The sequence below is a fragment of the Centroberyx affinis genome, unplaced genomic scaffold, assembly GCF_046629955.1.
Source record: "Centroberyx affinis isolate AG114_WGS23_722 - 3 ecotype Tasmania unplaced genomic scaffold, CSIRO-AGI_Caff_v1 ptg005082l_1, whole genome shotgun sequence".
Taxonomy (NCBI): Eukaryota; Metazoa; Chordata; class Actinopteri; order Beryciformes; family Berycidae; genus Centroberyx; species Centroberyx affinis.
Window position 1 is genome coordinate 10,001 of NW_027282515.1, and position 25,363 is coordinate 35,363.

Consider the following 25,363-nt stretch of genomic DNA (forward strand, 5'->3'; position numbering starts at 1 on the left):
GATGCATTGATCATGCACATGATCAATTAAGACACGCAGCTGTTCATTTTCTGAGCTGTTTCATCCGGTTTTGTACTGTGGACTAAAGCAGTGGTTCTCAACCTTTTTCATATCAAGGACCCCTAATTTAGTCCACATTAGGGCCATGGACCCCCATTTGATAAGATTCTGTCTCTCAGACACAACTCTGAGAATATTTTTATGCCTAGATATGATTTTGTCCAGAATTCCATGACTATTTGTATTGTAGGTAGAGCGATAACAGAGAAACTATGATCAAAACAGTCATTCTCCTACATTATAATCATTCTTGTAAATGAAATAATGAAGTTTAACAATTCAGCAATTTGCTGGGGGACCCCCTGGAATGCCTTCAAGGACCCCTGGTGGTCCCCGGACCCCCCGTTGAGAACCACTGGACTAAAGCACTGCTTGGACGTATTGCGCCATTCTCGCAATGAATCTTCGCGACACCGTCCGATGCATCCTCGGCTAACTAAACTTATGTGATCATACTACAGCGGTTAGATATTACATATAAAAACATCACGAAGGACATGAGAATGCATATTGGTGAAGAGCCTGGGGCAGAAGAAGAGTTACGTGTGACACCTCAGAATGAGCTGGGATTCAGACTGCAAAGATGGCGTTGCCAACCTCTATCAGTCAAGGTCACTTTGATCCTATCTATGACAGAGTCATTATCATATTCGCCATATGGACTTCTAATGAAGAGTAACCAACGCTTCTGTCATCTGCGCTCTGTTGCTGTAGCTGTAAAATAGGACTTGTTTAGTGGAGTAATGGGATGTATCTACTGGGGCTGCCCACTCTCTCCACCCACACTATCCACGCCATGGCTCTCTCCCCTCTCTACCTCCTTCAGAGTGATGGATCAAGGTTGCCACAGCTCTCTCTTTGTCGTTTTGAAAGGACGAACTATGCTGCAGTCATATCTTTCCCCTTCATTTCTCCATTTCATCCGTTTCATTGGGTGGATGGAGGACGGTGGAGAAGAGATTTGGGGGTCCATTGCTCAATCTTTGAAGACTGCTGGGGAATCGTGCCTTTCATCATTCATTCGGTCGTGAGAGAGAGAGGGAGAGAGAGAGAGAGAGAGCGTGTGTATGTGTGTTTAAAGGGAGGCTTTGTTCATCTCTAGGAATCACACCAGCACTCTCTTTCATTCTCTCCCTTGTTCCTCTTTAATTGGACCTCATCTCCTTTCGCTCGCTCACACGTTACTACAGAAGCCTCGTGGGACCATTCCTAACTCTCATGTCTCTTGCTTTTTCACACACTCTCTCTCTCTCTCTCTCTCTCTCTCTCTCTCTCACACATACGCACACAGACACGACAGAGGAACACTAGAGCAGCGCTGCTACCATTTGCTAAACAGTTTTCTTCTTCCTGCCTCTTTGCTTTTTCGTCTCATTTGTTCTCTCTCGTTTGTACCCTCCTCCCATCACTCAGCTGGCAGTGTTTATGCTTGGGAGAGCGTTTTAATGGAGGAAAATGGGGTTTGATTAAAAGGAACCACATCAGAGGAAACTAGAGTGTGCTAAACCAGTTAGAGAGAGGGAGGAGAGAGTGAGACTCTGAATAGGAAGATTGACAGGAAGACTCAGTGAGGGAGAAGGGTTTGAAAAGCGGAGAATGGAAGCACAACCAAAAGAAAGAGAAGAGGGAAGAGATGAATAGCAGGCCAATGCAACAGGCCCAGTTAGAAAGGTTAGAGTGTATTACAAACTGAGAGAGAGGGGTGACAGGAGAGACAGACAGACCGAACAGATGTCGAGGAAAATAGCAAAGAAATCTCATGGAAAGAGCTGCCTTTGTGAAGGAAAATCATTGGTTACAAGGAGGTGAAAGGGTAGGAATAAACAATATTATAGACAAGTGTTTTCTTGAAACACTATTGGCAACAAAATCAGCACAAAATGAGAGGGTGGCTTTGGAAGGCAGACAGAGAGGAGCGGGAGGCAGAGAAAGAAGGCAAAGGGCCAGGCTGGGAGTTCAGATGGAGGACAAGAAGGGTGAATGTTACAGCACTCTCTCAGGGAAGGAAAGGAGGAGGAAGAAATATGCTCGGTAGAAGAGAAAATGTGAAAATGACGGTGGGGTGGTGAGAGGACAGATTGAGATACGATGGGGAGGAAGGACAAAAGAAGGATCAAATTGAATCGCAGAATTAAACAGAAGACTCAGTGAAATCTACTGGGATGGCGAGAGAGAGAGAGAGGATACAACTTGTGTTACCGCTTTGAGAGTGATAAGGGGAGGGGCTGGAGAGAGAGGAGGGGAGGGAGACAAGGCTGTAATTAAAAAGCGTGAGATTTTAACATCCAAATTGTCTGTGGTTAGCTGGGGAATCTATCTCTGGAGAGTAGAAAAGAAAGAATAAGGGATGGATGGAGGGAAAGGGGAGAATCCTTACCTACAGCTAGATCAATAGACCTCTCTCTCTCTCTTGTTGTATCTAATTGCTCTGGCTCTGACTCTAGGTGATTTGGCTTTTCTCTTATTGAGTGTGTGCCTCGTGCTTGTGTTTGTGTTTGTGTGTGTGTGTACATTCATAAATAAAGGCCTGCAATAATTTATTCAGCAGAAAGAGTTTTGAGTTAAGCTGAAGGTGACAAGGTAGACCCAGCAGATGCCACAGGGACAGTCATTGTGTTTGTGTGTGTCTGTGTGTGTGTGTGTGCGTGTGTGTGTGTGTGTCAAGTGTGTGCGCGTGCTCAATGCTGTGCTAACCGCTGTGCCAAAGGGGCATGCTTCTCTAAAAGGTGGAGGGGAAGCAATCATCACCACAGGCCCCGGCGGCATCTGCTATCGATTGGCTACCAATCCATCCACAGGTGTCTGAGCATCGATTGGCTGGGCGTGCTGCCTGCATATAGGTGGTCGGGTATTGATTGGTTGCTCTTCTGGATGGACTTTTATTGATCAACCTAGCAGGTGGCCCAAATATTCCCTGTCTCATCATCAGAGGGGTAATGATTGGATATTGGTAATGATTGACAGGTATTATTTGCTGATTTTTGATTGGTTTATTTTTTGGTGTGTCTAGTCCAGTGACCTCCGCAACAGTTTTTCAATGAAGCCTTGCAAATAAATGGCTTCCCAAAGCAGAGTAGGACTAACAACTAATTCCTAACATTTGAAAAAGACACTGCTGAATACAGCCACACTTATTCATCTGCTGCACGCCCCACTTTGAATGCTTTAACTGGGTTGTGACAAGGTGTAGATATACATTGCTTTTTTAGAAGGCATGCTCTCAGAGAAAGTTAGAAATTTGTATGGCATGATGGAAATTGTCCCATTGGGCAACCCATTTAATGATTAGAACATAGACTACTTGCCCTGTGGAAAGGTCTCTCTTCATGCAAGACTTGGAGTGCTACTTGTTTTGATTCCATAGGAAGTGAAGGTGGTGAGCGATGGGACACTGTGCATAGCTAAAAATCACTGTACAAGCAGATGAATACATGGTTGCTTGCTTAAAATACTTCCAAAATAAACCATGGACAACAAAAACCACTAACAACTTTTTTATTGCTGCTTTATAGTTTTTTTACTTTGGATAATGCTTGTTGCTTACAACCTCTCAACATATTATGCTAAATAGTTATCACTTAATTATTATTATTATCACTTGTCATCACTTAATGGGTTAGTTGACCAATAGGCCAATCTCCCAGAACTATGGGAGACTATGTGTATTCCCTTATTAAACCAGAATTTGGCAAAATATGCAGATGGTTTTTTAACTGTTGTTCAGTAATTTTGAATTATTAGCCCATTAGATGTTGCTAATTGGTTGTTTCATTGTTCTGCCCTCAGACTGAGCAATTTCTTCATGTTGCATTTCTTTGCTTTGTCTCCTTCCTCATTGGTCTCTCTACCCGTCCATCAGGTGGACTGTGCCCTGTCATTGGTGCGTCTGGGGAAGGAGCGTGAGATCCCAGGGCTGGAGGTCCTGTGTGATGACCTGGTCACCATGGAGACGCTGGTGTATGAGACGTCATGTGAACTGAGTCTGACACTTCGGGACCTGCAGCAGCTCAGCCACATCCACAAGCTCCGCCTGCTCATGAAAAATGTAAGTGACATGCCGCGCGCCTTAATCACCTTCCACCCATTTCCATGGCCAGCTTCACTCCGTAATTTCTTTTGGAAGCAGTGACTGGTTTGAGATAGGCTGTGTATTCTTTGGAAAATGTTCCAAGTCATATCATAAAATGAATGAAGAAGTTATGATTAAACTATCAGGTATTGTTGTCCTCAAATGTTGCTTTAAAGCCATAGAATGAATGCAAATTGACCATGACAGTATGGCCGCTAGACTGAGAGTGCTGGTGTTTTGCAAAAGTCTTGCAACTCCTGTTTTTCTTCTTTTTTTAACTTGAAAAAAAATGCTCTTAATTCCTGAAATTTCTGACTCAATTTTAACTTAAATTTCTCATAATTCCTGAAATTTCTGACTTTAAAAGTTTTCACCCAACAGCAGCAATAGAGGAGTGATGTGACAGCTAGTCTGTACCAGGTACCACAGTTACAAGTCCCCTTGGAGTACAGAATATGAGCTGTCCTCTAAATTGTGGCTAATAACTGCCAGCTTTAGCCTGTGAGGACCACTGCCAATAGGATCTGCCATACAGGCAGGCAGCCAGCAAATGTTGTTGACTGCACTAACACATGCTGTTTGACTGCTACTCCCTTGGGCTCTGTGAGTGTGTGTGTGTGTGTCTCTCTGTGTGTGTCTGTCTGTGTCTGTGTGTGTCTGTGTATGAATGTTTACCAAACTCCTTCGTGATTAAGTCCCTACTTCGCCTGTGTCTGATGTCTTTGTTTATCAGAGACACAGTACAGCAAAGCAAAATGTTTGTGCGTGGGTATGTATGATTGCCTTAAGCAGCTATATCTTTTTTTTGCATCTCATAATGAATGATTTATTATGTCTGGAATTGATAGAGGAATTGTTTCCTTGTATGGATGCTCTAATATCTGCAATATCCTGAGTGTGACTAGTGCCAGTGTGGCCAGTGCAAACCCCTTCATGCCTTTCTCGCTCCCCTAAAACATGCTCTTTTCACATCCACAACACTAGGAATGTCAGAATGTAAAAAAGAAAATGAGAATTCATTTGCTAGCATTAGCAATTCAGTGAAACAACTGAGTGTTCCTGCTGATAGCTAGATAGAAAGTAGTAGTGGAAAAGATTTTACATCACGATGATGGACTTAATTTATATAATGACTGGACACGCAGGATCAGGCAGTTGAAACTGTGATTGGCCAGTCACTATTTAGAATGTTTCTCAGCTGATTATGATCGGTAGCTGATCAATTGTGCACCCCTAAAAATAACTGCCCAAGTACAAAGACTATCCTAGCCACCATGTTGACTTTCCCAGTGTATTTTGAATTTCTGTCTGGCAATATCTCCCCTTCCCCCTCTCTATGTCTAGCAGGTTGGCTACATGCTTTTCATACATATACTGTATAAATATCTTCCCCCCGCCAGTTCAGCATGGATCACTATGTGAAGGGTGGTTGTTCACTTCTTGTCAAGTCAATTCTATTTATATAGCGCCTTAAACACAAAACACGTTGTTCCAAAGAGGTTCACAAGGTTAAACGAGAAGATCACATAAGAGGAAACACTCTAAACAGACAAAAAAGACCAAGCACATTTCAAATCAGTCACACTGAAAGGCCATGGAGTAAAAGTGGATCTTTAATCGATTTTTAAAAATGGCGCTGGATTCTGCTCATCTAACACTTTAGGGAAGGTTCTTCCACAGTCGCGGTGCCTCAATCGCCCGGAAATAACTCCTCCCATTTTCAACCTAGACCCTATTTTCCCATCATTGTCCCTCATACCTATTGATCATGACCAAAATCTTGTCAATTGCTTCACTATTGAGCTACTTATGTCTTGTTTGCCAGGGTCCGCCGCTCTCCAACACAGTCCTATAGGACCAATGGACACTTCAAAAGTCAACCTCAAAAGCAGGCAGAGCATGTCTTTTCCAACATATTGATGCTTACTCTGTAATGAGACATGTACATACTTAATTTTCATTTTATTTGGGGTTGATTTTTGGAGTGTCCCTTGGTCTTATAGGACTGTAAATAGATGATCCGAACTTATTGATAAGATGGGAAATAGGGTCCAGGTCAAAAATGGCCACAGTAATGGTTTAAGTTTGAGTTTGGACCATGGAACAGCCGAGAGCCCTTGATCACAGGACCTAAGGGACCTAGGGGTGTTTTAAGGGTACATGTGTGTCTGTTAATGCCTTTCTACCTCCAGCCCATGGTGGAATGCTGCATGAAGGGTGGTTCCTCACTTCCTGTGTGTCTGTAAATGTCTTCCTACCTTCAGTCCAGCTCGGAGCGCTATGTGAAGGATGCCTTCCAGTGGATGGTGCCGTTCCTGCACCGCTGTGAGGGACAGACAGGGGGCGCCGCCAAGGCTCTGCTCAGAGAGTACCTGGTCAGCCTGGCCCAGCAAGACCTCACCTTGCCCCTCATCGTCTTCCAGCACTCCAAACCTGATGTGAGGGACTGGGACACACACACACACACACACACACACACACACACACACAAGCAGAAGTGCAGGGGGCGTCACACTTCGGTACACATAAATGGAGAGACGACAGAAAATAAAAACACTGACACACACACACACACACACACACAGTTTATCTTTGGCTGTTTGTGCTGATGTCAGGGCCAGTGCTGTAGCACTGCACTATAAATGCTATATTTATGACCCCATAGGGCACCCCCAAGGACAGGTCTCCAGGCTATTAGAAAACATGTAACACACACACACACACACACACACACACACACACACAAGAAGGTAAATAGACAGAAAGCAATGGCAGCACCTAAGTGCATACAAACAGACTACAGGGTCACTCATGCGTTGACACATACACATACCGATGTATACACACGCACAATAAATGTATCTTCTTACACTTATGGGCCCGGAGATACTAGATGCCATTAAGTCACAGACAATGATGGAGACCACAATGATTCCTCTCCTCTCCTCTCCTCTCCTCTCCTCTCCTCTCCTCTCCTCTCCTCTCCTCCCCCCTCCTTTCCCTTCCCTTCTCTCCTCCTAGTGCCAGCAGAAGATCATAGGGGACCCAGACCAGCTGATGGCGGTGGCTCTGGAGTGCATCTACAGCTGTGAGAGAGATGACCAGCTCAGCCTCTGTTATGACATCCTGGAGTGTCTGCCGCAGAGGGGCTATGGGTCAGACACACACACTCACACACCCACACTCACACACACACACACACACACACACACACACACACACACACACACACACACAGAGAATCTCCAATCCCTTTTTTGATTCTATTTTGATTTATTTGGCAGTTTTAAAAACATATTAATCAGGGAACGTCATCATTGAGAATATCACAATAAAGCCAGAGACTCACGATGTGAAGATGGCAAGGCAGGACACCATATTTTGTACTCATCCACAAGATTACTACCTCTCCACCTCTTTTCCTTTCCTTCCTGCCTTCCCTCCTCTCTCCCAGGACCTATCAATAAACCTAACGACTACCTCTGTTTCTGCCTCCCTCCCATTGCTCCTCTCTTTTTTTTCCGGTCCTCTCACTCTCCTGCATGCTTATCTCGTCCTCCTAGGAGCTATCAGTTAACGTAGGTACTGTCTCTACAGTATTTTCAACTCCCTCCAATCCTGTAACTCCCCCCCCTTTCTGTTATGACTTTCATCTCTATATATATATATATTTTTTTTTTTTCTTTATGCAGGCAAGTAGGTCTGTCCTATAGGTCCCTCTTGAGATTGTGTGGGCATACAGTGCATTTAAGGGAGAGTGAGAGCACTTGTTGGAGTGATAATGAGAGACAGATACAGCAAGAGGGAGAGAGAGAGAGAAAGCTTGGAAAAACGGACCGGTGGAGTTTCAGAATAGCTTAAGTGTATTGTAATGAGTTCTTTTTGAATGAGCTACCCTTCCAGTGTGCACCCTAATTAGAAAATTGAGGTACGAATAGAAGGAGTGAGTCAAATTACCTCTTTTCGATGGACTGCAAAAGAGCAGGCCCTCAGACTTTTCTTGGCAAAGACATGTTGTTGGACTTGATAGACAAAATGAAAAAAAAAAAAAATTCCCTCCTGTTCTGCATTGCAATCGCTGCAGTCAAATGAACATCAAAAGTGATATAAAAAAACATAAATCTAAGAAGGTTAAAAGGAAAATGAGTTGCAGTCCTACCCCCTGGTCAGGTGTAGTGCTGCATGTGGGCACAGGCGAAGTTTGAGCGAGTGTCCTGCTTGTTTACCTTGGAGAGAGAAAGAGCTCCTGGGAAACAAATGAGGACGAGGAGGTAGAGACAGAGCAGAGGTGGACACAAGGTAAAATGTTTTAAGCGATTGGACCACTTCAAGTGAGCAAGCTCGATTTATCTCACTTTTACACACTCAAACCTGGCACTCTCTCTTGCAATAGGAGAGACAGCCATACATACATCTCCTCAAGCCACCGTGGAACTCATCACTATATCAAACGGGATGGATGAATGAATTAAATCTGCAGCACAAAAAAAAAAAAATCTTTTAATTGTGTGAAGTTCCCCATTCATTCATGAAATTTGGAAGGCTATTAACTGTATATTAAACTAAACAAGGTGTTACTTACTCATACATGTTTCCTATTCTCAGTATGGATATTATTTCTCTCTCTCGCTCTCTCGCTCTCTCTCTCTCTCTCTCTCTCTCTCGTTCTCTCATATATATATACTTTTTCAGACAGCCTTCTTTTCCGGGGGGTTTGGATTAGCAATGCTCTACTGTATATACAATGTCTTCAACTTATTATTTTTCCCAGGAGTGATTTCTTTGACTTACTAAGCTCTAAAATTGCCATCCCAGCCTTGAATATTAGAGATTTGACTGCTAGGAGAGAAACCATGACTTGGTAGTTTCAACCCAATTTTCTGAATTTGTGTGAGACAGCTTAATTAGGTCTAAATCTGCTCAGAAGAATGTAATGTGCATCCACCCTTAGAGAGTGGGAACTGGGGAAATGGGCAGGGGATTAGATGCAGTATGGGGAAGAGAGAGAGTGAGAGAAGGAGGGAGAGAGGAGTCTTAACAGAAAGAAAGGGATGTGGAACGAGCAACAGCCAGAGTAGAAGAATAGAAAGATGCAAAGAGAAATGGATTGAGAGGTCAGGATAAGATTGTGTGTGTTTGTGTGAGAGAGAGAGAAAGAGAGAGATGGTGTTCTCTCTCTCTCTCTCTCTCTCTCTCTCTCTCTCTCTCTCTCTCTCTCTCTCTCTCTCTCTCTCTCTCTCTCTCTCTCTCTCTCTCTCTCTCTCTCATACAGTCACACACACACACACACACACACACACACACAGAGGGTTGCTTGATCAGGGTCAGTACTCTACCAGGGGACAGCCCAGCCTGACCCAGAATCCTTTGCCTCAAGGCAAAGCTTCATGGGGTTTTATTTTTAGTGGGGAACCAGTAGAGCCCCACAGTGGTGGGCCACACACACACACACACACACACACACACACACACACACACACACACGCACACACACACACACACACACACTCACAGTACAAACATAAACACACATATTGTGCATGCGTGCTCATGAAAACTGTACACACACATAGTTATGCAAACAATTTCCCTACTCTCTGTTTTACTTTCTACTTCAAATACCTTTTGTGATGAAATCAAGATAAAGTAACCAAACTGTGTGTTTCTGTGTGTGTGCGTGTGTACGTCAATGCTTGTGCGTGTGTGTATGTGTCTTTTCTCATCCTACAGGCCAGAAACGGATATCACCTCATCACTCCATGACCAGGTGGATAAACTTGAGAAGCACCTCAGGTACACACATACACACAAACACACACACACACCATCTTTCAACCATTATTCCCCCTCCCCTCCATCTCCTCTCCTCCTCCACCTCCCGGCCTCTCCAGCTCACTCAGGCATGCTGCTCCTCTCTGGCTCGTCGTCCATATATCTCTCCTCCACCCATCGGCAGGCCATTGAAACTGCTGAGGAGAGCAGCCCTTCAGTTCAGTGATTAGCACATCGTCGCTAGGGAAATGTTAGCTTTGTAGCATTACTTATTAACGTCCCTCCCCCATTACAGCCCTGATGGAAAACACCAAGAAGGAGCTACATATGTAGCACACACACACACACACACACACACACACACACACACACACACACACACACATATGCATGCATGCACACAGATGGGTGCACACACATACACACACTCACACACACCCAATATCAAAGGAGCACTGTGTGTCCCATGGTAATCAGATGCCCTCCGGCTCTCTCGCTGTGACAGGTTACAATCATCTCTCTCTCTCTCTCTCTCTCTCTTTCCCTCTCTCCCTCTCTCCCTCTCTCCTCCCCCCTTCCACCCCTCCCCTCAGGGTGAACTTACTAACACAGAGAGGTGATGAGGAGGAGGGGTGGAGGGGGAGGATGAAGGGAGGAGAGGAGGGCGGGAGCCTGAAGGGAAGGGGAATGTGGTGGATGATGAGGAAGAGGAAGCAGTAACAGGAAAGCCCGTGTTGTAGCTTAGCGTTGGTCTTTTCATACAAACATCCACATATATTTACACATACGCACACACAGCTATGCGCAAACACACCCCAGGGAGCCCGGGAAGCGTGCTCATGTATATTTTGTGCTGAAGCATTGTGACACACACACACACATACACAGAACACACACAACACACACACAGACGGATGATTCAGGCGGTAAATGCGAAGTGTCTGCTCTCTGAGAGCCTCTAGAATAAAAGCTGTTTTCAGCTGCTGCCACTACCACTTGCTGGCACATTAATATGTGCATGGGGAACATGCACACACACACTCTCACACACATACACATAAATGCACACTCAGATATACACACGGTCATAAATATCAAGGCTTGTTGTCTGTCTCTCTCTTTCACTCACATTCACACACAGGCTCACACACACACATGCAAGCACCTGTTTACTATGGTAATGAGGTGCAGCAGAGAGTGAACATCTGTAGCAGCACGACCCTGTTGAGACTGGGGCCGCCATGCTAATCCCACACCAACGCACACACACACACACACACACACACACACACATACATACACACATACACACATACACACATATACTCTCTCCCTCGCTCATACAAGCCCACTAGCATTCACATGTTCCTACCACGCACACACACACACACACACACACACACACACACACAAAGGAGGTCCTGTCTTCTCGGCATGCAGTTTATCATGTTGCTCTTGAGTCTTGCTCTACACTTTTCCCATTTGCACTGTGGCTTGCAAATGGCTTTCTGCTGCCAAAATAATGAACAGCTTAGAGTGTACACGTCCTCTTTCTTTCCTCTTCATTCTCTCCCTCTGTCTATTCCGTTTTTATTTTTTAGCCCCATTTCTTCTCTTTTGACATTTCCTATTGCAAGACCTGCCTGCTGTCTCTCGTCAGCCAATCGTCCCGTCTCCTCCTCTTATATGTGTTTTTACTTAAATGATGTGGTGAATAATGTGACTCTGAAGTCTCTCTCTGTATGGTTCTGCTTCTTACTGTGTCTATATTGGTGAGATTTTCTCTGGTTGTGTTTGTGTGACTATATTTGTGGTTACCTATGGTGCTGTGTGTGTGTGTGTGCGTGTGTTTGGTTACATTGTATAGTGTGGTGGAGGTACTGGAGAAGCATGGTCTCCAGAAGCCTATCTTCTACGTGAAGAGCAGCCAAAACAGTGAAGAGGAAGCCCACCAGCTAATGGTCAAACTGTGCCGACACACCGGACGCAAGTATGGACACACACACACACACACACACACACACACTCACACACACACACCCCCACGCTTGACAATTTAATGCAAATGTATTTGACATGGGATTTTGACGGATTGTTTTTGTGCGTGTGTGTGTGTGTGCGTGTGTGTGTGTGCAGAAACCCTCCAGTCAGTGAGACCGTATGGAGAGGTCTACTGCAAGACCTGCTGGACATGCAGCAGAATGTGTACACCTGTCTGAAACCAGAGACCTGTCACCAGGTAATGCAACACTGCAAAAAAAACGAAAGAAAATACAGAAAAAAAAACTCATGCATACAAATCCCAGTCTTCTATACCTAATAACCAATCTATCTAATGAGCACAAAGCAAAAGCATGGAGTAACATTGCATTAGCACAAAAATGTGTTGATACATACTAAAACTGAACTAAAGCATTTGTTACTGCAATTCAAACTGCACAAACTGTTTGAGAAGGTGTATGCATACACACTTAGGTCCAGGACTCATATACAGTGTTCTGGATGTTTCCACCTCCTGAACCACTTAATCCAGAGGAGTTTGGATGAAATGGTGTTCTACAGCTCAACTTATCAAACAACGTTAGAACTTCTTTTTTTTGTTTTCCGTTAAACGCCATCTCCTCTTACAATATCTCCTTTCCTCCCTGGCTTCTCCAGGTCTTTGTGGAGTCCCTGCTGTGCTCCAGCTGTGTGGAGAACGTGCGCCTGGCCGGGCAGCTCATGCACTGCTCAAAGGTACATTCAGTATGAGTGGAGACTCTGCTTTATAGAGTATATTCACTCTGCCCGTTCAGAGTTCTACTGCTGCGGCCTCATTGGTTTTAAATTACTGCTCCCAGGTCAGCCAGGACGTGCCTGTCAGCTTGTCCTTCCGGGGTAAAGGTCACGCTCTGAGAGTGGCCTATGACAAGAGCGTGGAGCTGGTGTTGGCTGCTGCCAGAGAGTACTTCAACTCCTCCACCACACTGACGGACCCCTGCATGGGCCTGGCCAGGTGAGGAGGGGCAGGAGGAGGAAAAGGAGGATGGAGAGTGTGTGTGGGTGTGTTTGTACTTGTATCCTTGTGAGAACCTGTTTGAGTTTTAGATCTTTGGAGTGAGGGCATTTTGATCAGTTCTCAGTGCTTCATGGGGCTAGTTTAGAGTTAGGACTTTGGTTTAGGTTGAAGGTTAGAATTAGGATTTGGTTACAGTTAATGTTGGGCATTGTAGTAGAATATTGAAAATGAGCTTATGTGCATACTGATCTTAATTTCTCCAAGTAGTTTCCACATTCTGTGATAGTTCCTCTTTAGTACTTTTTCCACCAAACTAAGCTTTACAACCAGGAGCGTCATCTTCTGCTAACCTTCAACATTCCATTGTTCCCACGTATTAGTAGGCTGATATTCAGACTGAATGGCCATTTCGTTCCCACTCCATTATTCAGCCTGAGATTGCCTCACTAGTGACTGGCGTATGTGGCTGCTCTGAAGTTATTTTCAGTTACACTGATGCTGGGCAAATTTACCAACTAGAATGTTGGTCGTTTTTTGACAAAAATATTGTCTGTGCAAAGACGGTATGTTGGTTATGGGGGTGATTTCAACAAATATGATTCTGCCGAAACGCCAATGAAAAAACGTTGCACGAATAGTTCGAACTTTAGTCCAGCCTGCAAAGGCGTTGATTGGCTTGATTGTTTCTCTGAGCTAGAACAAGCTGTTGACTAGATCAACACCAGACTCTCTCGACAAAATCTGAAGAGTGGGCGGGATGTGATTCAGGAGTCTGGAACCAGGCTAATGTATTAGTTTTATGTCTGCCCAATCCCAAAAAACTGACTAGTTTTTGTGTCTTATCCATTCTGTCCCCACTCTTGTTTCCACCCTTGTAGTGCTGATGGTTAAAATTAGGATTAGAGATAAGGGAATGAGTGTAATTTATAAACAAAGGTATGCAAGTGTTTGTGTGCTGTCTGAGATGCTGACCTTAATTGTTGTGATAGGAAGGTCACCATTTATTTCTCTGTGTCTGTGTGTGTGTGTGCGCGCTTGCATGAAATGAATTGCGGTCCCTTGCATTTCATCTCCTGTAGCGCAGACCTAGTCTTTACCTGGTGCCTGTTTGTACGTGCGTTACTGGTTTCAGATCTCGGTTGGGGGGGGGGGGGGGTCGGCGGATGTCTAACCTTACCGTCTGCTCCTAGTGGGGAAGTGGGACAGTAATTGGGTCGTCACTCATTTATAGTAACTAATACAGAGGCCCCCCTCCACACACTTGGACAACATCATCTATTCTAACCCTCCCACTGTGTGTGTGTGTATGTGTGTGTGTCTGTGTGCATGTTTTTGTTGTGTGTGTGAACTTGAAATATATGAGACAGAAGGTAGTGTTTGAACGTGTGCCCGCCGCTCTGAAAATTAATAGCCCATGCACACTGGTTGTCTGTGTCCTTTAGATTAAAATAGCTGCTCCACAGACACACATTTTATCCTGTGTACTAAATACCGTAGAGACACGCACACACACACACACACGCGGACAGATGCACACGCTGCACCTCCCCGTGTCCTGAATGGGTGCGGCCAATGGCCCCAAGCAAGAGTTTAGTCAAGGACAAAGAGACTGTCTGAAAATAACACGGGAAACCCCTCGAACTACTGAACTAGTCCTACAGCATCACTCAAGAGAGACAAAAGAGAGACACATCCACATAGAGAGAGAGAGAGATGCTCAGAAAGAGAAAGAAATATATGCAGAAAAAGAGAGATGCATAGAGATAGGGCATGTGGGGTGTTGGCAGGCCCTTAAATAGTTTGAAAAAAATTTCAATTATCTAAATTTTAGGCCTTAAAAAGTATTAAATGTCTGAAATACAGTTACGAGTTCTATTTTTTAAACGATTAACACAATAAGTCAAACATGTTTTATTACATTTGCTTTAGTAAACACAGTTGGATATCAAGTCCCTGAGTCCCTTTTTATTGTACTGCCCTCTTATACTTTCACAAATTTAATTAACTATGTTCAATTGGAAATAGTTTTTACTAGCATTTTGTTTCTTTATTCTGGTTGCTAAAATGGTCTTAAAGTCTGTTCCAGGTAGCATTAAATAGGCCTTAAAAGTCCTAGATTTCTGCTTTCTGAAACTTGCAGGCACCCTGGCAAGAAAGCAAAAGATGTTTCAGTAAAGGGAAAGAAAAAGGAAAGTCAGAAATAAACCAAGAAGGATGAATCATTTTGTTGTCGGTTGTCTCCCTGGTATTTGAGGAGGCTCACCTCACAAGGCCTCATATGAGTGGGAGAGAGCTGGAGCGGAAATGAAGCGGAAATGAAGAGAGAGATAGAAAGACAGAGGTTGATTGCATCGGCACAGTGCTGCTTGGTGTGCTTGTGCGCAGCTCTGTTCGGTCGAAAGTGAGGGAGGGAGGGCAAAGGTCTCTTCTATGTGGTTCCAGTGACATGTGGCACATGGCTGTGATGCAGGTATTCACTTGTGCTGTACGTGTGTGTGTGTGTGTGTGTGTGTGTGTATAACAGGAGGACCTGCAAAATGTACAGTAAATGCTGCCAAGCACATGGTACACTCTTAAAACTGAAATAGGATTTGTCACCATCATCTTTTCCAAGGCACTACATACACACACACACACACACACACACACACACACACACACACACACACACACACTTCACAGCATGAGTACATAATCAACATGCCCTCTTTCCGTCTCTCGTTCGCCCATCCACTATCTTTTCCCCGCTCTCATTTGCCAGGACAAACCTCTCTCTCCCCTGGCGAGAACGGCAGACGCGTGGTAGTGGGAAGCTGTGTGCGGAGTGTTTTGCCGAGTGTGTGGAGAGTAGTTTGTTGACAGTATCAAGTGTACACTGTTACTGCTTGTAATGGAGTTTGCATTGTTTGCGTTATGCTGATAGGGAAACCGAGGCACCTCCTGTCGTCTGTCCATTCTCTTCGTGTGAAGGTTAAAGAAAACAATGGGTCAATTGCGCTCATTTCCTCTGCTGAATACACATCTCAAGGACATGTTCCCTCTCTCCTTAACCCAACCAAATGATGCTGATGTCAGAACTCCATCCTAAGCTGTTGTTTTATCTGGGGTTTATGTTTTTTTTATATAAATTAATCATTCATTTTTTTTTCTTCTCCTCTCTCTCTCTGCAGCATTTCGCCTTGCTGTATAATTGTGTGATGAAAAACCAAGCAAATAAAATGAGAAAATATCCTTGCATTTTAAACAGCCACACGCCTGTGTGCGCGCACACACACACACACACACACACACACACACACACACACACACACTCACCCACACATCAGGGTATTGCTACATATGCTAAGTGATGTGCTACATAATCCTATTAGTGGTAATGAGTGTGGATCGTGTTCTAAGAGAAAACTCCCCTCTTGTAGATCTGTCAAATTAGTCTAGACTTGTTTTGCCAGGAAGAAGATGTTAGTAAATAAATCCATTTGAGTATTCTTAACACGGTTCAGATCATGATGTTGAAACTTCACAGCACACTCATTTACTAACAGTAAAATGTGGTTACAACTTTGCAAAGTAAAGTAGTAAAGCAGTAAAACTCCTGTTACTGCTTCAGACTCAGTATGTTGGGCCATCCGATCAGATGATTTGGGATTGGTTGTGTTTCATATCGGTTGCTTCTGCTTGAGAACAACCATCTTCTGTGTTTATGCGACTCTGTTAGATTGAATCTGGTTGTTATTGCTCCTTCACACCTGTTCTAAGTGCCACAATTCATTTGGCGTGGCATCTAGCGCACAGATGCAGCGTGTTCGCACTGATTTCATTCAATTTACAAAAACAAAATGCCTTTAATGGCCTTTAATTTCACCTTTCCTGTCCGGGGATTTATTTTCCCTGTCTTTCTTCTATTTTCATTTTTCACTTGTTCACATTAGAAGAAAAAGTCAGCCGGTGTTTAGTTGAACTCAAAGTTCCATTTTGGGAACCACTGGGCTAATCTGATTGGTTACCTGTGTGACAGAACATCATACCTGATTGGTTGTGGTGTGTTCCTATCTGACCTGGTTGTTTTCTGCGTCAGGGCGTGTCTCCAGCTGATCACAGACTGTCCTCCGGCCATCCAGGAGGAGCTGGACCTCATCAGCGCCCTCTGCCAGCTGGAGGACTTCAGTGTCAGCATCCTGCCACTGCAAGGTAACAGGAAATGAGAGTGTATGTGTGTGTAAGTGTGTGTGTAGCTGGTGAAGAAAAGAACGACCCACAGGTGTGTTAGTGCGCTTGTGTTTGCCATTTTATATAGTGGTGCTGTAAGAGTCATTTTTTCAAATGTTTTCAATTCAAACCCAGATTGAGGTCAACGCAGGATGCCCCCCCCCCCCCCCCTCCCAACCTCCCATCCCCTGCCATCAATTCCCCCATCCCTCCATATGTCACTTCTCACCACTATATCAAAATATATGGTTATTTATGGATCAACTGTTGAGCAAACAACATCTGCCTGATGGCCTAATTAGGATTGAAGTGTTTGGTGTATGTGTACATGTGTGTGTGTGTGTGTGTTTGTAGGTTTCTGTATTCGGTTTTTCAGTGTCTGCACGCCTGTTGGTGGGTGTAACAGCTTGGGGTGAAGTGGCAGAATGTGGAGGAAGGGAGGAAGGCTCGCTTTTGTCTGCATGTTTGTCTGATTCCCCCCTCTCTCGCTCTTTCTTTCCTTCTCTCTCTCTCTCTCTCTCTCTCTCTCTCTCACACACTCACACACACACCTCTTTTGCACTGTGTGTTTATGCTCCATCTGTACACCTGAACAATCAGTATTCGCCTCCACCCCTCTCTCTCTCTCTCTCTCTCTTTTCTGGCTCCATATCGGTTCCCTCCCCGCGGCAGTTTCCAGGTATGGCACTGTGTTAAAGGAAACTGTGCCAGGATGAACCGGCTTGGCCCCTCGTTGCCTCACCTCTGAACTGAGGTGTTGTTCGCCCCTGAAGCCTCTGCTCTCTCCCTCTGCCCTCATCAAACCAAGCTGCCAACTTCAGCCGCCGTGACGGGGAAAGCCATAAACTGCTATCTCTATCTCTCTCCCCCTCTCTCTCTCTCTCTCTCTCCTCTTTTCTCTCTGCTCCCCCTCTCTCTCTCATCTAGTTTGTTTTCCCATTCCTCATCCTTTGTCCCCTCCTGCTCCTCTGCTTCTAACGCTCATTCCTCTTTTTCCTAACTCCCTGCTGTCTCCTCCCATTATTTATTCACTGCCCACTTATTCTTGAATACGCGACAAAGTGAGGACAGGGGAGAGGGTGAAAGAGGGAGAGAGGTGAGGAAGACGGGAAGAAAAAGAGCAATGGAAGATGGAGAGACAGACAGACTGAATGAAAGAGAGGTGCAGAGGACTGGAGAGTGCACTCAACCAATTGGTCCAACTGTGTTTTGTGTTGTATGGGTTTTGTATTTGCGATTTATGCACATTTCACCGCTCAGGGCCAGACTGGCTCCACGGATCTGTATTGCCTCGGGTGCCTTCGTAGTGTTTATTTGTACTGACACAAGGACACACGTGCACACATACACACACACATACACATTTTTTCTCTCTCTCACAAGCACAAAATCCCTATTACTCTTAAGTTCATGCACTCGCAGATACACACAGGCATAAACTGGGGATTTTAACATAGGTAATCTCCTGGTTCCCAACCCACGGTGCCTTAGGCGACGCTTCATAGGCCCCGCCCTCACCAACATTCCCTCTAGCCCTCGCCCAAAGTGATGCCAAGCCCTAAAGATCCTCAGCAGGGTGCATAGAAAGCGAAGAGGCCTGGGGAGCCGCTAAACATGCTATTTCTCTCTCAGATCTTCTATGCAAGTTTTGAAAAATATGGGGAAAGTATTTTGATAGTTTTCAGGTCTTGAAGTAAAAAAAAAATATGAGAAAGTGTCTGAAAATGCATCCCCATACTGCAGATTTTTGGAGAATGTGTATGAATCTGCAATGTCTAAGAAGTGTGTGCTGGGAAAGTATATAAAAATAAAATGTATAGAAACGAAAAAACCCATGAACCCACATGATCTTGAGTTTTTAGACTCCAGATCTGCATGGATAGCACAAACCTAAAACAAATTGTGGTACTTTTTAAAGGGTAGGAGGTAACTCCAGCTCTTGGTTGAGAAGCTGTTGACACTATTTCTGTGTTTTTAAAGGTATTGAATGATCAACTTCAGGTTGTGGTATTTGTTTGGTGGAGCATTTTGTTATTTTCCTGACGTCATGACAGCAACCACATCCATCATTTCCATAGATCATTTGCAACCTGTGTCTCTCTCTCTCTCTCCTCAGCTGTCATTTCCTGACTGGAGAATTTAATGATTAACAACAAAAAATGACTTCTCTATTCTCTCCCTCCCTCCTTCCCCCTTCCCCCTATCCCTCTCTCCTTCTCTCCCTCCCAGTGCGTCTGCAGTCAGATCGTCTGTCTCTCATAGAAGAGTGCATCACCCAGTGTTCCACGGCCTACAAGCAGTCCACTACACTCCTGAATCTGGCCTCGCTTCTCCGAGTAGCAGGTACACACACACACACACACTCACACCCTCTTGTCTTTTGAGTTTTTGGCTTGTTACATATGTGTCCAAGGAACTTATATCTTCTATGATGGCATTTCCAAGACAAAACTTAACAAGATTAAGTGACAACTTGCACGTGAGCAAGAGGCCTGCCCACACAAGGAAATGGCACCGCAGCATGTGTGGGTACTTCCAGCGACGGAACTTCGTCTTTGTGAACAATATTGCAGCTCGCAAGCAGAAATCCATAGTTGAGCGCACACACATCCTGAAGGAGCGAGCAAATTTCATTCCCCACACACAATTACTCTGTGTGCTCTCTAAACCTTTTTTCTGCCGTCAAGTTTCATTTAGTTTTGACAGTCGGGGTCGGGCTCAGCGCTGGGCCATTGTGTCCGCTCCTTACACCAGGATGTACTTTGTGCCTTGGCCTTAGATACAGGTTAGAAATGATTTCCAAAAGGCAGCCCAATCATAAATACCTGCTTTGTGAAGCTCATGATGTACAATGGTTGAGACTGTGTCACAGAGATGTTGATTCAGTTCTGTGGTAACTTTTCAGTCCATAGTTTTGTGGTGTTTAGTAGCTATCCTGTTAAGTGTCTGTCTGCCCCTGCAGTTGAGCTTCAACTTAGAGTCACTGCTCCTCCTCGCCGATGCAATTTGGCAGATGATGTTGTGATTTTCGAGCCCGCTGCACCTGGAATTCGGGCGGCGAGTGTTTGGCCTCTTTGAAACTCTGTTAATTGCCTCATGCTGCTTTGAAAATGCACAGATAAAAGTATCGATCGGTCAGACCCCTTTGAAAGCTGACAGATGCTGCTAATTGGCTTTCAACTTAATATGATTCGCCTGTGCAGCTGCCTTTGTAATTGTGATTTAGTTACTTCAAAGTTAAAGTCCTTTTTCATGTGTTGTCTCATTTATTGTGTCCACCCCATGTATTTCATTTGTAGAAAATATTTGAAAGGGTTTGACTGAACCACACCACTTACGGGTGCAGGACTGTAACCTGACAGCAGGAGGGGGAATTGTTTATGTGTGACACATGCAATACAGTACACAAACGGGATACTACTTCGGGCCAATGATTTAACCATGAAATTGGACTTAAGGCAGACTTTCAACTCTAACGCTTGGTGTCCCCTATGGAAGGACTTGACTTGCACATGCATGTAGAAGGAAAGGTGAAATATTGTAACATTTGCTGTGTTACTGTTAAGTGTACTGCACAACTACACACATTTAAAGTAAGTTGGGCTGTTTATGCAACATCTTACACACAGATAAATCTTGCCAGGAGAGCTACTGACAAACCTTCTCCATCTGCTCTCGGTAAACAGATTTCTGTTTGTCTCTCTCTCTCTCTTTGTCTGTCCCTCGTTCTCTATCGATCTCTCAAGGCTAGACTGTTCTTTCTCTCTGTCTGGCTTTCCTTCTTTCTTGCAGCGCATCTGTGCTCATTTGAGTCGCGGCGTGTCTGCGCCGACACAAAATGAATGGAGAGAGAGTTTTGAACTTAGCTTCGATAATCAGATGGAAGTATAATAGTCAGTTCATGTTGCTGTTAGCTTATACAGACAGGATTCAGAGACTTCAGTGCCGGAAGTTACTGGGCTCACTAAATTAAACTTTAATAACAAGTAGTTGTCAATAACTACACCCCCTCCTCCACATACACACACACACACACACACTTTCCCATGACACCGCTGTAAACTGACAAGCTGTGGCAAACAGTGACATGTCATCCTGTTCTTTCTCTTCTTCCAATATGACACGATGTGACATAAGACTCTTCTCTCTCTGTCTCCCTGTCTCCCTGTCTCAGTGTTTGTTTCCTCTTTCCCCTCTCTTTAAGAATTTGGGCTAGACTGTTCTGTCTCTCTTTCTCTCTTCCTATATGTCTATGTCTCTCTCCCCTCTCTCTCCCCTGTCCTCCTTCTCTTTAGTTGTAGAAGCTATACTGTTCGATGCTGTTTTCTCTGAGGCCTGTCACTTGCTAAAGGAAACCTGCTAACCGGCCTTGTGGCATTTTCTGTTTCTGTGCTGCTCAAATTCAGTCAGCAGGCAGCTCGCTCTGTGTGGTTTCAGAGAAAGAGGCAGAGGGAGATGAGAAGAGGAATAAACACATTTTTAAATAAATAAATGCAGGGGGGAAGCTTTTGAAGGGCGCACAGCTCCAGGGCTCCGTCGTGAATATTTAATGGAGGTATCACCAGCACACCGGTTAAAAACCCCTAAGGGTTCGGTTCCTTCCTCTGTCTACAGAAATGTTCCGTAAATCAGAGTGAGTCTTACTGTTATGGGAAAGGCAAAATTTGTTTTTGTCTGCATGAATCAATAATTATCGTGGCACCAAATGGGAATCAAATTGTGCTGACTTGGAATGGATCAGGGTCATGGTGTAGTCATTCAGTAAGTGTCAGTAGGAGTTTGTTGTCTTTTCATGTGATTCGGGTGATAGTCTGAGCTTTCAGACACTTCCAGTGTTTTCTCTTCATTGTTTTTCTGACATATCTCACCTTTTCATCACTTCCTTTGATTGGTCCGTCAAGAACAGGTGAAGTGTTCAATTGGATTTCCAAGTTGTCTGATTTAGTCTGCTTGATGTAAGGCCAAAAGAGTGTTTTGATGAAAATGTTCAGCCTAAAACAAGACAGGATGAATACAGGTGTGCTGACACACGCACACACACACACACACACCTCTTCTATATTGAGGTCCTGACAGCTTTTGAAGACACGCTTTCACCAGTCACCCTGAAAATATTTGACCAACACCTCTTTCCCCTTCGCAGTAAACACCCAATTTCTATCCGTCACTCACTCTGCACACACACACACACACACACACCCACACACCCACCCCCACAACCACACACACACATTCCAGTCCAGTGCCATCCCATCTCTTCATCTCACCCCCATACTTTGATCTTTAATGTACAGGTTTGTTCAGAAGGCCCGTTTCTACCCATGCAGCTTTTGATCGCCCGATCTTCTCCTTTTTGTTTATTGAGCTTGGGCAGAGATCAAAGGCCGTCCTCGGCCACCGCATGAATGTTAACACCAATACCAATCCCGTCGACACTAAGACGTCAAACTGAGATTTATTCCAATTTGGGGAGAGCGACGGGATGGTATTTTTTATATTTAATTTTCCTTCCTTGAGATTAACAGACACGGCAATAAGCTCATTCATGATAGACACCGATTAATATTTAGTCTCGGGCCCCGTCTGCTGTGCAGCTAATGCATTTAGATGTCCTTAGGTTGCAACCTTGAGCCTGCGTGTGTGTGTGAGTGTGTTTAGATGGAGATTTAATATGAGATTTATTAAGACAGATGTTATACGTGATATGCAGGATTATGAGATTTGTTGTTCAGTGTGTTGACTTTGGCATGTTGACACTCATTTCTCAAGATCAAAAAATGTTTTTTGAAGACTGCACACTTTTTCATGTTGGTGCATGCCTGTTTATATGTTTGTGTCTGTGTGTGTGTGTGTGTGTGTCTCAAGGAGATGACGAGGCCATGCGGAAGGGACAAGTGCTGACTCTGCTGGCAGAACAAGCTCTCCAGTGTCTGGACTTCAAAGCCTCCTACATCCACTGTCAGGACCTCATGGCTGCAGGTGAGCAGTTAACACTGGACGACAGTGACACAATGTACAGCCCAGGTAGTTAGCAGTATTGCTGTAATGCTAACAGAGCCCTAACAGAAGATCCTTCCCCTCTCTGCTGCCTGTCTCCTTTCCCCCTCACTTGGCTCTCTGATAACGCTGTGTGACAGCAATGCTTCCTCAACACTGTCATTATCTATCAAAGGCATTTAAATTTCAGCAGAAGCCTGCCCCGCATGCTACATCTGAGGACAGGCACCCCGTATTACCACATTAGCTCCTTGTCAACCCATCATTGGCTCTCTGTGAGTGAGCAGTGCAGTAGCTACAGCATTATGACCGTGGCTGATTGAGTTGATTGATAGGCCTTGCAGTAATATGTAATGCAACTTCATAAGTAGGGATGGGACGATATTCTCACCATACGATGCCATACGCCATATGGGGTTCACGATTCGATACAACCACGATACAGTGTAATAAATAAATGCCAATGACAACAAACTATGACAGAATTATGTTTTTCATTTTTCTGCCCCACGATACGTATTGTCACATTTTCTTATTGCAATATATTGAATTTTGATATGTCGACCCATCCATATTTATAAGGAGAGGTGAGGATCCTGATCTATCTACTCAGGGAAGGGAAATAATGTAAAAAGATGGAATATCGTCTGTTACTTGTTACTTAAGTAAGGAAACCAGAACAACATAGGACAACATAGGATTTGAATGGTACTATCCCAGTGCAAGACACTAGAATACAGTATTTAGTAACTTCCGTCACTGGGTTCCTTCAAACATGATTAAGCTGATTAAGCTAAGTCACTAGCTCACCAAAAAATATTGTGTGGTCTGGGTGTCTTTGGTGGCTTGACTGTAATGGTTTTCTTCCATGTTTTTGGACATACGAGTATCACTGCCTTTGGACTACTTAATCTTGTTCCTGGAAGCTTTACGACCACGTATCCAAAATGTCTTCTTTGTAAAGCTAGTCTCTCAGCATCTCCGCAACTTCCCTAAAGGGGTTCAGAATGGTCACTGAGATGTTCACATTTTGACCACATTTTATATTGGGGCACAGAGAAATCACAGAGAAGAGAATTCCACAGGCCGCTTCCACAGTGCTGAATAATGGGAAACGGTGTGGATGTGAAAAAGGTGTCAGGGAGAAAAAGAAGGTGAGATCAGATAAGCATTTGTGTTCTCTGTCTTTGAACACAGCGGGAATAATTGAATCTATTTGTAAGAGGAAAGTCAGGGTGGCGTGTTCGTTTTTGACTGTGATGAAGCTGGAACAAATGTAGCACGTATATTACGATGCATTGTGGCATATTTCTTTTGAGGACGAAAGGCGTTTTAGACTTTAATGCACATTAATATCCCAAGGCTTTAGAAGGCGTTAGACATTGTTACATTATCATCTCTAAGCGTTATATCCTCTATTTTTTTTGCTTTGCCATTTCTTAGGTTTCATATATGTGTCTGCTGCACGTACGCAGTTCAGACACTTTTTCTACTTTATCTGATGCTGCAGTAGGCCTTGGTCTTCTAGCTTATAGGATTCAGGGTAGATTAGTAGAGATGGACACTGATAGAACTGAAAACTACTTTTGCTCAGCTGTATTGTGTGATTGTTTTTTTCTGTCTGCATCTGTGTGTGTGTGTGTGTGAGAGAGAGAGGGAGAGAGAGAGAGAGAGAGAGAGTGAGTGAGAGAGAGCTTGTGTGTGTTTGACACTTTTTTTTTTCAGTTCCCTCTTATATTTCATCTCCTGCCTCTTCTTGCAGTGTTTTCCTTTTTTTCTTCTTCCTGAAACAAATTGCAATCCATTCTTTTATCTCATTACTCTTATCTCCCACTCTCATTTTCACATTAATTTGCCCCCATGTCATCCTGTTTCTCTTTACCTGGCTCACCCCACTTCACCCCATCTTCCTTTCTCACCTTATTTCCCTCCATGTGTTCTTCCTTTCAGGTTACAGTCCAGCTTGGGAGGTGTCCAGTCTGCTTGGCCAGTGCGAGGGCTATGGAGACCTGGAGGCCCGGCAAGAGCTGTTAGCCTTCTCCCTCACCCACTGTCCCCCCGACAGCATCCATGGCCTACTGGCTGCCTCCAGTGACCTGCAGACCCAGGTTACCCTTCACCTTTCAGCTTTTACCTGTGTACTGCAGAGGACTGAACGCTGGGACTGTAGGCATAAAGTATTAGTGCAGGTTCCCTCTCACCTCTCGATGACTGCGGTAACCTCCAAACTTGTAACAAATAAAGAGGCCAAAACACAA

General features: G+C 44.4%; 1 protein-coding gene across 1 annotated transcript in view; it reads left to right on the plus strand.

Annotated features, from left to right (window-relative positions):
• LOC139666687 (NBAS subunit of NRZ tethering complex-like) overlaps positions 1-25,363 on the plus strand; it is a gene marked incomplete at both ends in the record, with an annotated part of 51,552 nt that overhangs the window by 8,831 nt on the left and 17,358 nt on the right. The window contains 12 exons of the mRNA XM_071545994.1: positions 3,920-4,105; positions 6,394-6,567; positions 7,151-7,284; positions 9,860-9,922; positions 11,769-11,891; positions 12,038-12,140; positions 12,560-12,637; positions 12,742-12,896; positions 16,978-17,090; positions 19,338-19,451; positions 22,974-23,087; positions 25,056-25,213. Coding sequence (XP_071402095.1) covers positions 3,920-4,105; positions 6,394-6,567; positions 7,151-7,284; positions 9,860-9,922; positions 11,769-11,891; positions 12,038-12,140; positions 12,560-12,637; positions 12,742-12,896; positions 16,978-17,090; positions 19,338-19,451; positions 22,974-23,087; positions 25,056-25,213 — 1,515 coding nt within the window. The remainder of the gene's footprint in view (positions 1-3,919; positions 4,106-6,393; positions 6,568-7,150; positions 7,285-9,859; positions 9,923-11,768; positions 11,892-12,037; positions 12,141-12,559; positions 12,638-12,741; positions 12,897-16,977; positions 17,091-19,337; positions 19,452-22,973; positions 23,088-25,055; positions 25,214-25,363) is intronic.